A 14,326-nucleotide genomic window follows, 5' to 3' on the forward strand; every position below is an offset into this window, starting at 1 on the left:
ATATGTGATGCATCTGTACATTCACTTCGCACTGCAGCATCTGCAATATCTTAAAACTAAAGCTGACGGTACCACTTTGCGCGTGCTTTTCTATCCACCTATCTAATTGCAACATGTGGATGGGTTAGTTGTTCATAAATGTGTCTCTGATGTGCACATTACTCTGAGGACTAATTGTTTTCACATTATTAACAGTTTCACAGCTTCACCTCTAAGTGTCGCCAAAGGAACAATGGCTGTAGAAACGTGCGTACGCCAGCTATGGAGTTGGCGTGGGCCACCGCACTTTTCCACGGTCATTTCACTTTTGATACATCTGAACGTTGGCGTGGAAAATGACGTACGCCACTTTTTTGTGCGTACGCAACATTGATACATGAGGCCCCTGGCAACCTTTAGCATTAAAAGAGCCATTTGGGCCCTTTCCCACCATATCAAAACCCATTCAGAGCCTCTGAACTTCACTGCACGGGTTGTAAGACGTCACTTTGATTATCACGATTGCAAGCTCTCATCTGACATCTCATCGCATATTTTGATTGACAAAATATTGAAACAAGTTTTATTTTAATGTCACATGAGCACCTGAATGTCCAAAGAAATAACTATTACAATGGACAAAAAAAATGAATGGCCATTATTTAGCCTCCTATCTTTTTTTTTTCCCCCAAATGAGCTTGTCCTCTCTAAACCATAAGAGCCACAACAGAGGGACAAAAGAGGAGCTGCAGGTTGCCGACCTCTGGCCTAGTCAGTAGAGGAGGGAGGGGAGGGGAGCCATGACTGACTCTACTTCATGTCTGCTGTGTTTTCATCTTCACTCACAGACTAAATGGCTTCCAGATCAGAGGAGGATCTCTGCTGTCCGGTCTGTAAGGAGATCTTCAGAGATCCTGTTGTTCTGACTTGCAGCCACAGCTTCTGTAAAGACTGTCTGAAGAGCTGGTGGAGAGTGAAACAAGATCCACTGTGTCCAGTTTGTAAGACAAGATCTTCAAGAAACCAACCACCCTGTAACCTGGTGTTGAAGAACCTGTGTGAGAGCTTCTTACTAGAGAGAGAGCAGAGATCTTCAGAGGTTCTCTGCAGTCTGCACTCTGAGAAACTCAAACTCTTCTGTCTGGACCATCAGCAGCCAGTTTGTCTCGTCTGCAGAGATTCAGAAACGCACACCAACCACAGATTCAGACCCATCAATGAAGCTGCTTTGAAACCCAAGAAGGAACTTGAGGAAACTCTGGAGCCCTTAAAGAAGAAGTTAAAGGGTTTTGAAGAAGTTCAGGTGAAGTTTGGTCAAACAGCAGAACACATTAAGGTCCAGGCCCGACACACAGAGAGGCAGATTAAGGATCAGTTTAAGAAGCTTCACCAGTTTCTAGTAGAGGAAGAGGAGGCCAGGATGGCTGCACTGAGGGAGGAAGAGGAGCAGAAGAGTCAGAGGATGAAGGAGAAGATGGAGGCTCTGAGCAGAGAGATAGCAGCTCTTTCACACACAGTCAGAGCCACAGAGGACGAGCTGAGAGCTGAAGACGTCTCATTCCTGCTCAACTACAAGGCTGCAGTGGAAAGAGTCCAGCAGCGCCCCCTGCTGGAGGATCTACAGCTGGACTCAGGAGCTCTGATAGACCAGGCCAAACACCTGGGCAACCTGACCTTCAACATCTGGAACAAGATGAAGGACATGGTCTCCTACAGTCCTGTGGTTCTGGACCCAAACACTGCTCATCCAGAACTCATCCTGTCTGGAGATCTGACCAGTGTGAGACTGGGAGATGAACAGCCGCTTCCTTACAATCCAGAGAGGATTGAGTATTACTGCTCTGTCCTGGGCTCTGAGGGTTTTAACTCAGGGACTCACAGCTGGGATGTCGAAGTTGGAGACAGTACACGGTGGACACTGGGTGTGTTAACAGAGTTTGTGCAGAGGAATGGAAAGAAGATAGTGTCTGGATTATGGGGAATAGGAGATAATGGAGATAATGTCTCAGCATTTTCGCCATCAACTCTTGTAACTGTTGTACTAGAGCAGGAGAAGCTCCAGAGGATCAGAGTGAATCTGGACTTGAACAGAGGAAAACTGTCGTTCTCTGATCCTGATACTAACACACACATACACACCTTCACACACACTTTCACTCAGAAGATGTTTCCATACATTAACATTGGTGATGAACTCCCATTGAAGCTGTTACCAGTGAAGGTGTCAGTGACAGTGGAGCAGAGCAGTTAGAGATAAAGAGGATAATGTTGTTTATTTCTTAAAGGGAAAAGTCAGTGAATTGAACCTGTTAAACTGCACCTGTCCTCCTGCTGTCTCATTATTACACATCTCCTTTTTTACTACTTTTAATATGTAAAATATTTTCAGTCTTTGTTATCTTTATGAGTCATTTTACATTACGTTTGTTTGACTTTGTGTGGAGTTTAAAATAATGATGTTAATAAACATTTGATCAGTTGATCATCGATCCATACATATAAAATGTTGTCCTGACTTGGATTCATATTCAGCTTCGTCATACGTCTCCCGCATCTACACAACATCCCATTCTCTTTATAATTAGCAGCAGAGGTGAAGGAAGTGTTGAGATGAAGTACTAACACCACACAGGTACAAGTACTGCACTGAATATTTAAGCAATATATCACTCCAGTCCGCTAAGGGGCGTTGTTCGGCCAGACGCAAAGTGGAGGGACGACAACCCCCTTAGACTGGAGTGATATATTGCTTAAAACGGTTACCAATAAAAGTAATATGACAGACGGATATGCAATCAATTTCATGTAGTTTTATTCAACCAGAAATACATATTATCCAATAAAATAGCCCCACTGTGAAAAAAATAGTCCCACCTCTCCAGACGTTAGCTCCAAGTTAGCTCTGCATCTCGTCTTTTCCTCCGCTTTTTTTTCAGGTGAAAGTCACTGCTCGGTCCAGTCTACCATTATTAACCCTCCCCGGAGGTGAAAGTTAACATTAAACGTGTGAATTCAACTACTTTAGTCCATTTTTTAACATCATAAAAACATCAGCTGTCTTTTGCTACGGACTGCAACAGTCCGTTGTCATGGAGACATGACAATAACTTCCATTCACACCAGTCATACGTGCCTGACGCGGAGTGATAGCCTAACTGTGATAAGGCTTTATGCTTTATTTCTTCCATTCCGTTTTTATTCCCGCTCTGTCCCGGTTCGAATCCCGCTCTGTCCCGGTTGCTGCCGTAGTGTCCTTGGGCAAGACACCTTACCCTTGCTCCTGATGGGTCGTGGTTAGCGCCTTGCATGGCGGCTTCCGCCATCAGTGTGTGAATGTGTGTGTGAATGGGTGAATGCGATGTACTGTAAAGCGCTTTGGGTATCGTTCAGGTATAGTAAAGCGCTATATAAATACAGACCATTTACCATTTATCATTTATAATACTGAATATATCATCAGGAATGTTGGCTAATCCATCATGCCAGTGCTGATGCAGAAAGGCGAGGCAATGCACCTGTCTCTTCAAGGCGTGTGCACCTTATCTGGATGAAAACAAGTGGATGAAACAACGGCGTGTAAAGCCGCATTATGTAATAACGCCGCATTATGTAATAATGTAATAAAATTTCATGTCATTATGTAATAACGCCGCATTTTGTAATAATCTGACACATTTTGTAATAAAAATCTTGAACGCAATATGTAATAAACTTTGCCGCATTTTGTAATAAGTTGTTACATTTTGCGTCACTTATTACAAATTGTGGGTGTTGCACTTTTTTATGAAGAAAATGTAATCATTTGGTGCATTATGTAATAAACCACCAAAATGGATGTCTGAATTAGAAGGAAAAAAATCATAAGGACCATCAGAGCAACACTGCCAGCATGAATTCATTTCTGAAGCCATAGGATGGTCTAAACTAAATCAAATATAACTTTATTCATTATAATAGGCTACATCCCCTGTGTACTGCTTTCATTCTCATTCAAGCTTTTTTCTCTCCTCCTTTTCTCACCTGCAGCACAAGGAGAGCAGGGCATCAAACATAACAACACCAAAGTATATGTGCGTCAACCAACAATGCCCCTTGCGCTCCACACTCAAACATACCGGTACACACACAATTCCACATGCAGGAACAAGAGGAACAATCAAATCAGTTGGGAGTAGGGATGCACATGTTTAACCGTTTAACTGATAACAAGAACTTTGACCGGTTATTTTTTTATTTTTTTAATTAGCTATATATCGTCAACTCATGGGGGCGTGTCAACACATGCAGACTTCCATGTGCCTTCAGTCATATTTCCCAGCAAAAAGTTATACAGGAGGACTGACAGTAGCCTATGTGCTGTGCAGTCCCCGTGAAGGAAGATCAGACAACAAATGTAGCCTACACAGACATACAGTAGAAGTGCATCACCTGTAATAACAGTGCTGCGCAATAATAACTGTTCCTCTCTCTTCAGCCTGGTGTTTGGCTGCATTTAGTATAAAAACAGTTAAACATTGGATGATTTAACCTCCATATGAGTGCGATCAGCTGAGACAGAGCTTAGTGGATGTGGCAATCAGCTGTTGCAGAGCACGTGTATGTTTAACGGCAAAAAAGAAAAAGCGATCGCCCCCGCAAGCGTTGTAATCTCATCGGTTTATTCGCTTAATGGGCGTCGGTTATCGGTCAGAAAGAAAATTCTAAATGTGCATCCCTAATTGGGAGTCCATGGTCCGGTCCATGTAGATATTCATATAGGCTACTGTGCCACACATTGGCGGGTGTTGGTGGTTTATTACATAATGCACCAAATTATTACATTTTCTTCATAAAAAAGTGCAACACCTGCAATTTGTAATAAGTGACGCAAAATGTAACAACTTATTACAAAATGCGGCAAAGTTTATTACATATTGCGTTCAAGATTTTTATTACAAAATGTGGCAGATTATTACAAAATGCGGCGTTATTACATAATGACTTGAAGATTTATTACATTATTACATAATGCGGCTTTACAAGGTGCGTGAACAAATAACAAGATTCATATTCAAGTTTTTATGCATAAGAAATACATATTCAACCTAAAGCACATGAGGAGGTATAAGTACATGCGCGGATATTTATCGACTGTACTATGTAGGCTACTGTACTGAATGTGTGATTCGCTCCAAGCGACAGTGGTAAAGCAACTAAAAGATGTTTAAATTCCCGCTGTAGAGCTGTTAATATGTCACTTTATTACGTTTTAATATTTTTTTCGGAGAGAATCTAATCGTGTAGATCCCTAGTTTGTGGTTAGTTTATCCAAATAACGCCTGTTTGCTCCGACGTGGGAGCAGCCGACCGGGAGCAGCAGTAGCAGCAGCAGCAGCAGCTCGTCACAGAGGTAGCTGCTGCCGGTGACACCGGTCTGTTGACGTGATGGTCAGCCTGCGTCGTTGCCGTCATCCCGCGGGGAGAAAACGAGCCGAGTAACTTACCCGCAGGTTTTTAGAGGTTTACCACTGGCTGGTTTAATTCTTTTTAGGAGATTAATGTTGGTCTCATTGATGAAACCTAACAACTGTGGAAGCCGCATGAGTTTGTTTGAATGAAAAGTGAAAAGTGAAACTTACTGGACAGAAGAGCAGCACAGCCTCGGTGCGCTGTAGAAATCACCATGTTACGCCAATAAATTAATGTTCAGCAATGAACCGAGCGGTCTACCTGTCATTTAATTGAAATAAAAAACACAGCGGAGGGAAATTCTATGCGACTCTTGTTTTTTTGTGCAACTTTGAGAATAGATTAACGGCGATAATTTCCTTAACGAGCGATAAGAGTCTCGCGTTAACGCAGCACTAACGGCGTTAACACGTTAAGCACTAATACATTTTTTTTTTAAAAGATCCAAGACCTCTTTTCCTGCTTGAGTAAGGCTGAGCCTGAGCTGGCACCTTTGGGATGCCTCAACAATTGATTTCCAAAACCACTTTTTTGCAAGGTTCATCTGATGGACATCTAGGGACAAATTCATTAAGGTTTGCACAGCTTTTGCTCATGCTAAACCTGCATAGGCTGAGCAATCTGCCCCTCTTTGAAGACCCTCTTCACATGTTTCAAAACCAAACACAGAGAGACAGATTGTGCAGGTTTAACACGAGCAAAAGCTGTGCAAAGCTGAGTAAATCTGGACCCTAGTCTCATGCTAAAATTGACTGTAAATTCACCTTTAAAGTCGTTTTTTAAAAATATTTCCCCGGGGAGCTTGCCCCTGGACCCCCCTAGGGGGTTGGTATATGGGCACCTTTTTTACCCCTCATGAGTTTGCACCCTGTTTATAATTACCTTAATAGTAAAGGATGATAATTTCCAAGTTTATTACATGTGGGTGGTTTCGTGTTGTCAAAGACGAAAATGAAGAATATGTGAATTTAATGAATATCACTAACGTCCTATTAGCCATAGTAGCCTACACCTGTAAAAATGAATTGAAAATTTAACACAAAAATAATTACATTAAAGCAGAAGTAAGCGGAATGTTTGTGTTAATATAAGTCTTAAATAGTTATATCTTCAGACAGCAATCACTTATATAGAGTGTTTGGTCTGAAACACGAGTCTGTCTGCTCTGCTCTGCTGTAAGCCAAGGAGAAAACTTTCCTTGTATCCTACAACCTTTATCCAATGAGGAGAGAGAACGGCATAAAGGGGCGGTCCTCTCTGTGTGTGCAGCCAAGGGATGCGTGTGAATGTGGTGACGTAGGGACGAGGGCGGGGACTGCTAACTTCATCGGCTGACAAGAAGTTAGCCAAAACGACTGGATCGCTTACTTCTGCTTTAAGTTATGTAGCCTACAAGCTGGTGAATCAGCAGGTTTCATATTAACTGTAACACATTCACACAAGCACAAAGAAATTCAGAAAACATTTCCGCCATTTTGTAAACACTGCTAACTGCCAGGACTTGTGGCTAGTTTGTCACTGAAAATATTGACGGGTTTCTTGTGTACAAACAATACAAGGTGCGCACGCAACCAGGGGGCAAAAGACTGCTTCGGAGTGAACTGTTATTTGTAGGGCTGCAGCCGATATCCGAGTATTCGAGTACTCGCTCGGCTTGGGCGGTATCCGAGTAAAGGTAAAGGTAAAGGTACTTTATTTGTCACATATACAGCTAGTACAGTGAAATTCTTTCTCTACATTTAACCCATCCCTGAGGAGCAGTGCCCCCCCCCCCCACCATTGGACGGTCTGATGGGGGGCGGATAGCAATTTGAACACAGCTAGCATTAGCATGTTACCGTCACAACGCGACCTGTCCATCTGCCCGTGTGTGTAAGGGTCTGTGTGTGAGAGAGTCGCCAGCCGCCACAGACTCGTTTAAACTCATTTGGATGCGCTGGTTGATAAGTTTCGTTTTCGCCAGACCCATATAATATTATATAATATAATATGATATGATAATATTCCCCGCGACAAATGAATTTCAGATATGTCCAAAAGGCCAGAGCATATGGCCCGACATTTACAGTTATCTCACAGAGAAGCCCAGTATGGACACAAATGACAATTTGGGTGCATATAAGTCTGTGGGCCCTAGTTTGGTGGCGCAGCGCAGGTGGCGCAACGCAGGTGGCGCAAGGTAGCGCAGCCGGTGTAATGCAAGTTTCGACCAGCGCAGCCTAGCGCAAAGTCAGATTGGCAGATTGGCAGATCGCGCTGCGCTGAGATAGGCGTGGCCGCGCAGCAGGGGGAGGCGTCACAGATTCAGCTTGGTGCAGTGGAAGTTTCGTGCGAAAATGTCCCGCCGAGGTTGCGCTGAAAGCTCGCCACCTCAAACCAGGTCTACTCTCAGCGCAGGCACATTTCAATGCAATAAATATCCACAATAACCACTATTTAATGCAACTAATGGAACCAACACGTTAATTTATATCTATATAGCTTGTCCCGTCACATCTGACGTCAGATCAAAGCAGAGATCGAAGGCTGTCGGCACGCGTAATGGAAACTCCACCTGAATTAACACAGCAGGGACAAACTGGCACTGAAAAGCAGCTGTGGATGTCCCAATAGCAGGGTGGATGACTGCATTTTGCTGCCGTGTTGAGACTACGCACTGTGCCGTTGTGATGATCCGCTTTATTTATTTACTTATTAATTTATTAGAGGGCGAAAAACAAAACACAAATCATCATCTCTCTTAGCCCACCACAACATCCTCGGTGTCAGATAGTCAGTATATAGCCTATACTAAGCATCTCTCATCACAGAAAAAAAAGAGAGGAGGACAGAGAGAGAGAGAGAGAGAGAGAGAGCGTCCTTTACGCTGATTTCATCCCGCATGGTGTTTGTTTATGTTGTGATTAGTGTACACCTCTCATCTGTCTTACACAGGGAATAATAAATTGAATTGAATAAATGTGAGTTTCTTTATTAGTTTATTAGTTGTTGTTTTTTACACTGGGCAGCCGTTCTCAGTATATCAGATCAAACCTGATTAAGGATATTAGTAAACTCATTATTGGTCACTCTGAGCTCGGACCTCCGGACCAAAACAGCTGTTTCCTCCTTGGAGAGGTTCGGCCACTGGCGTCGCTGTCTCCTCCGTCCATGTCAAAGTATAAAAAATGACAAACTTGCAGCGCGCATCGCCCGCGGCGCAGTTAAAGGTGAGGAGAGGAGCTCATTTGATTGGTGAAGATCCGAATCGGCCTTTCTCTCCTCCTCCTGTCTCCCTCCCGCCCTCTCTCCTCCCCCTTTGCCGTTTGCGCCGGTAGGAGGGACGAGGGGAGGGCTTGCGCTGGCCTGGATCGGACTGCGCTGCTCACCAAACTTGCGAAATGGACCTGGACACGCCTCGTTGGCGTGGCGAAGCTGCGCTGAGCTTAGACTTCGCTCGGTCTAGGAAACTAGGGCCCTGTATGTGCAAAACTTTTTAATTTTTAAAAAATGTATATTATTTTTAGTTTTATGACACCGGTGATGCACAGACTCTCGCCGCCTTTAGGACCTTTGGGACCCCAATCCGCCCTTTTAATGGCCTGGAGTCGTAATCTTCTTTTTTTGGCAAACGGATGAGATCCCCTCGGTTTATTATACAATTTGCATCCATCCTTTTGCCGGTTTGTGCAACACAACAACTCCTTGTCCTTTTCGTTTGCTGCTTGACTCCACTTGTAAACAATGACAAATGTCCCGCTTTCTGCCCCCAGGCTGCGCGTGCATATCTGTGATGACGTTGCACAGAAACCATATGCACAACAGTAAATAAATGTATTTTTGTATATTAAAATCACATGAAAAGGCCTTTTTTAATACGAGCTTAGAATTGCTCCTACATTCATCTGGACTGAGCTGTTTGACCTTCAGTTACTTTTCAAACCTCCGCCCCCTCACATAACTCAGCAGAGATAAGAAACAGTTCCTTGCACTTCTTCAGTCCCGGAAAAGCAGACTGAAGAAGAGACGATCAGATTCAACTTCGGACCAAACAAACAACTTCCTGAGAGTGAGTCCAGCTACAACACTGCTGCTTCAACCTGGTGGCACTCCACACACTGAAGGTGAGTTTGACTAAAACCTGGACTCAGAGTCACAGTAAACTAAAGTCTAGTCAGTAGAGGAGGGAGGGCCATGACTGACTCCATTTTCTGGCTGCTGTGTTTTCAGCTTCGCTCACAGACTAAATGGCTTCCAGATCAGAGGAGGATCTCTGCTGTCCGGTCTGTACGGAGATCTTCAGAGATCCTGTTGTTTTGTCCTGCAGCCACAGCTTTTGTAAAGACTGTCTGCAGAGCTGGTGGAGAGTGAAACAAGATCGACTGTGTCCAGTTTGTAAGACAAGATGTTCAAGAAAGAAACCACCCTGTAACCTGGTGTTGAAGAACCTGTGTGAGAGCTTCTTACTAGAGAGAGAGCAGAGATCTTCAGAGGCTCTCTGCAGTCTGCACTCTGAGAAACTCAAACTCTTCTGTCTGGACCATCAGCAGCCAGTGTGTCTCATCTGCAGAGATTCAGAAACACACACCAACCACAGATTCAGACCCATCAATGAAGCAGAAACACACACCAACCCCATGAATGAAGTTGCTTCACAACTCAAGGAGGAACTTGAGGAAACTCTGGAGCCCTTAAAGAAGAAGTTAAAGGGTTTTGACGAAGTTCAGGTGGAGTTTGGTCAAACAGCAGAACACATTAAGGTCCAGGCCCGACACACAGAGAGGCAGATTAAGGAGCAGTTTAAGAAGCTTCACCAGTTTCTAGTAGAGGAAGAGGAGGCCAGGATGGCTGCACTGTGGGAGGAAGAGGAGCAGAAGAGTCAGAGGATGAAGGAGAAGATGGAGGCTCTGAGCAGAGAGATAGCAGTTCTTTCACACACAGTCAGAGCCACAGAGGACAAGCTGAGAGTTGAAGACGTCTCATTCCTGCTCAACTACAAGGCTGCAGTGGAAAGAGTCCAGCAGCACCCCCTGCTGGAGGATCCACAGCTGGACTCAGGAGCTCTGATAGACCAGGCCAAACACCTGGGCAACCTGACCTTCAACATCTGGAACAAGATGAAGGACATGGTCTCCTACAGTCCTGTGGTTGTGGACCCAAACACTGCTTATCCAGGACTCATCCTGTCTGAAGATCTGACCAGTGTGAGACTAGGAGGAGACAAACAGCAGCTTCCTGACAATCCAGAGAGGATTGATTATTACTGCTCTGTCCTGGGCTCTGAGGGTTTTAACTCAGGGACTCACAGCTGGGATGTCGAGGTTGGAGACAGTACAGCATGGGCACTGGGTGTGTTACCAGAGTCTGAGCAGAGGAAGGGAGAGGAGATATTGTCTGAATTATGGGGAATATGGTTGATTGGAGATAATTACTCAGCATATTCACCATCAACTCCAGTCATTGATCTCCCAGAGCAGAAGAAGCTCCAGAGGATTAGAGTGAATCTGGACTTCAACAGAGGAAAACTGTCGTTCTCTGATCCTGATACTAACACACACATACACACCTTCACACACACTTTCACTCAGAAGATGTTTCCATACATTCCCTGTGGTGAAAACATCCCATTTAAGCTGTTACCAGTGAAGGTGTCAGTGACAGTGGAGCAGAGCAGTTAGAGATAAAGAGGATGATCATATATATAATGTTGTTTATTTCTTAAAGGGAAAAGTCAGTGAATTAATCCTGTTAAACTGCACCTGTCCTCCTGCTGTCTCATTATTACACTTTTCCATTTTGACTACTTTTAATCAGTAAAATATTTTCACTCTTTTTATCTCTATGAGTCATTTCACATTATGTTTCTTATTATGACATTTTGTGGAATGATGAGCAAAAAAAATATAAATTACTGAACATTTGATCAGGTGATCATTGATCAATCTTTATTTTCAATTCTTCTCAAGATGATAAAAGGTCAAACATGAAAAGCTGAAAAGTGTTTCTGGTTTAATGTAAAAAGTTTGTATCTGTTTATATGAAATGATCTAAGATGTATCAACATGTCAGTTAATCACAAAAGCTGAATGTACATTTGTTCCTGTCTTTAATCAACTTAATTAAATGTTGTCTTGACTGGGATTCATATTCAGCTTCGTCTTTAATGTCTCCTGTATCTACATAGCAATAAATGTTGTGGAGTAGTTTCAGTACAAGTTCCTCAAAACTTGCCTAGGAATGAATGTTCATATCTAGTATAAATGTATTTATTTTTCAAGTTGTAAATGAAGCACATCCTGCAAAAGGGTTAGCGTTGATAAATGCTGTGTTTCTGTTGTCATGGTGTCTTGAACTAACTCTACATCTCTCAGGTATCATGTCTTCACTGCAGGCCTGTGTTTGAAGTTCTCCACTAATGAATTAAGACTCTCTCAAATCAGATTTCAGATCATTACAGGTAAACAGTTCTCTGATGTTCCTCCATCACTGAATACACAACACGTCTTACATCTTAATCTAAAGATGTAAAAAAAGAACACTTTGCAGTCTGAAATATTTCAGTCTATTAACGTAAATGTACTGGAAGTAGAAAAACTCAGTCTGACTGATTTCTACATTGTAATGATTAACTGGTTAATGTACAGTTCGTTTTGAATTCTCATTCATTTAGAGATGTGACTTGTTGCACATTAATTTGTTATGTGGCCTTTTATTTACACATAAAAGCAAAATAAAGCTCCTAGTCAGTTCACAAGGGGGGAAACCGGTATGCTGTGTTAAGTAACTTAATGTGAGCGACAATATTTCCTCTGTGATGTAGAATATAATTTTGTCTAAATTTAAGTATAAGTATTTAAAAACGGACTAAATTATCTTAGTTCTTTCCATCAGTGAGTTAAAGGCCTTTGTCTCCTACAAAGCCACGTTTGTTTCCGTAGGTGTTTTGACAGTGCTGCACATGGTCGACCAGTAACAGCAACAACTTAACATATAGGACCCGGACCATTTACTAAGAACCACCTTAATATTTAAGCATGGCACAGTAAACCTTCAGTGAGAGAAATCCCACCACCACTGCTCCTAGGCCTGGTTCTGAGGTCCGTCAGGTAGAGTCCTAAAGAAGCTGGCCGACTCATGTGAGCCAAAACTCATCCATGTGATCAGAGTCCAGATCTGACTGCAGGAGGATCCATCCATCCATAATGTGTGAACTGCTGAATTGGCATATTGTACTGGGGGTTGTTTGGAGTTAGGTGGTCTGTGATCAGGCCTCTGAAGAAATCTGTAGGGACACAATTCTGTTCAGAAAACCACAGATTTAAGAAAAAGCTGAAATTTCAGTCTGGCAAAGGTCCGCTCCCTCACATGACTCAAAAACCAGGAAACAGTTGCACTTCCACTTCAGTCACAGAGACGCAGACTGAAGAAGAGACGATCAGATTCAGCTTCGGACCAAACTAACAACTTCCTGAGAGTGAGTCCAGCTACAACACTGCTGCTTCAACCTGCTGACACTCCACACACTGAAGGTGAGTTTGACTAAAACCTGGACTCAGAGTCACAGTAAACTTCAGTCGAGTCGGTAGAGGAGAGAGGGGAGTCATGACTTAACAAACAGCTGATCAAGAAATCAAGCTCCATCTTGTCCGACTGCTCTCTCATCCTTGACATAAACAGTTTCGGTTTTTACCATCAGGTTCACTGCTTAGACTCTCATTTGCAAAGACAAACAGATACAGTATAAACACTCATTTGTACCTTCTGCTGTTCTTCTTTTAAATACCAGGGGGAAAGGTAGTCAGGGTGAAATAGCCTTCCCTTCTAACTATAGCGGTTTTCTATCTTGGGTCTGTATTGTGATTTGTAATTTATTGTAACTTGCTGTTCCTGCTGTTCCAAAATTAATCACCCCCTTGGGGACAAATAAAGATTGATTGATTGATTGATTGATTGATTGATTGATTGATTGATTGATTGATTGATTGATTGATTGATTGATTGATTGATTGATTGACTCTACTTCCTGTCTGCAGCTTATTTGTAGGGCTGCAGCCGATATCCGAGTATTTGAGTACTCGATCGGCTTGGGCGGTATCCGAGTGTTGCCAAAAAAATGTATATTATTTTTAGTTTTATGACACCGGTGATGCACAGACTCTCGCCGCCTTTAGGACCTTCGGGACCCCAATCCTCCCTTTTAATGGCCTGGAGTCGTAATCTTCTTTTTTGGCAAACGGATGAGATCCCCTCGGTTTATTATACAATTTCCATCCATCTTTTTGCCGGTTTGTGCAACACAACAACTCCTTGTCCTTTTTGTTTGCTGCTTGACTCCGCTTGTAAACAATGATAAATGTCCCGCTTTCTGCCCCCAGGCTGTGCGCGCACATCTGCGATGACGTTGCACAGAAACCATATGCACAACAGTAAATAAATGTATTTTTGTATTTATTAAAAACACATGAAAAGGCCTTTTTTAATACGAGGCTTAGAACTGCTCCTCTACATTCATCTGGACTGAGCTGTTTGACCTTCAGTCACTTTTCAAAGCTCCGCCCCCTCACATAACTCACCAGAGACAAAGATACAGTTCCTTGCACTTCTTCAGTCCCGGAAAAGCAGACTGAAGAAGAGACGATCAGATTCAGCTTCGGACCAAACAAACAACTTCCTGAGAGTGAGTCCAGCTACAACACTGCTGCTTCAACCTGCTGACACTCCACACACTGAAGGTGAGTTTGACTAAAACCTGGACTCAGAGTCACAGTAAACTAAAGTCTAGTCAGTAGAGGAGGGAGGGCCATGACTGACTCCATTTTCTGGCTGCTGTGTTTTCAGCTTCGCTCACAGACTAAATGGCTTCCAGATCAGAGGAGGATCTCTGCTGTCCGGTCTGTAAGGAGATCTTCAGAGATCTTCA

General features: G+C 43.1%; 2 protein-coding genes across 2 annotated transcripts; both read left to right on the top strand.

Moving 5' to 3' along the window:
* The first annotated feature begins 832 nt into the window (after window positions 1–832).
* On the top strand, window positions 833–2,232 carry LOC146977909 (nuclear factor 7, ovary-like). The gene has a single exon (XM_085790294.1). It carries the CDS (start codon window positions 833–835, stop codon window positions 2,228–2,230), a length of 1,398 nt encoding a protein of 465 aa, XP_085646420.1. The 3' UTR covers window positions 2,231–2,232.
* Window positions 2,233–9,653: 7,421 nt separating this feature from the next.
* On the top strand, window positions 9,654–11,084 carry LOC146977910 (zinc-binding protein A33-like). The gene has a single exon (XM_085790533.1). The coding sequence runs from the start codon at window positions 9,654–9,656 to the stop codon at window positions 11,082–11,084; it is 1,431 nt and encodes a 476-aa protein (XP_085646659.1).
* The last annotated feature ends 3,242 nt before the right edge of the window (window positions 11,085–14,326 follow it).

Source organism: Trachurus japonicus, chromosome 11 (assembly GCF_045865225.1).
Source record: "Trachurus japonicus isolate A0001 chromosome 11, Traja_1.0".
Lineage (NCBI taxonomy): Eukaryota > Metazoa > Chordata > Actinopteri > Carangiformes > Carangidae > Trachurus > Trachurus japonicus.

Excerpts from the sequence above, each read along its gene's own strand:
- LOC146977909 (XM_085790294.1), top strand. The coding sequence starts at position 833 with ATGGCTTCCAGATCAGAGGAGGATCTCTGCTGTCCGGTCTGTAAGGAG.
- LOC146977910 (XM_085790533.1), top strand. The coding sequence starts at position 9,654 with ATGGCTTCCAGATCAGAGGAGGATCTCTGCTGTCCGGTCTGTACGGAG.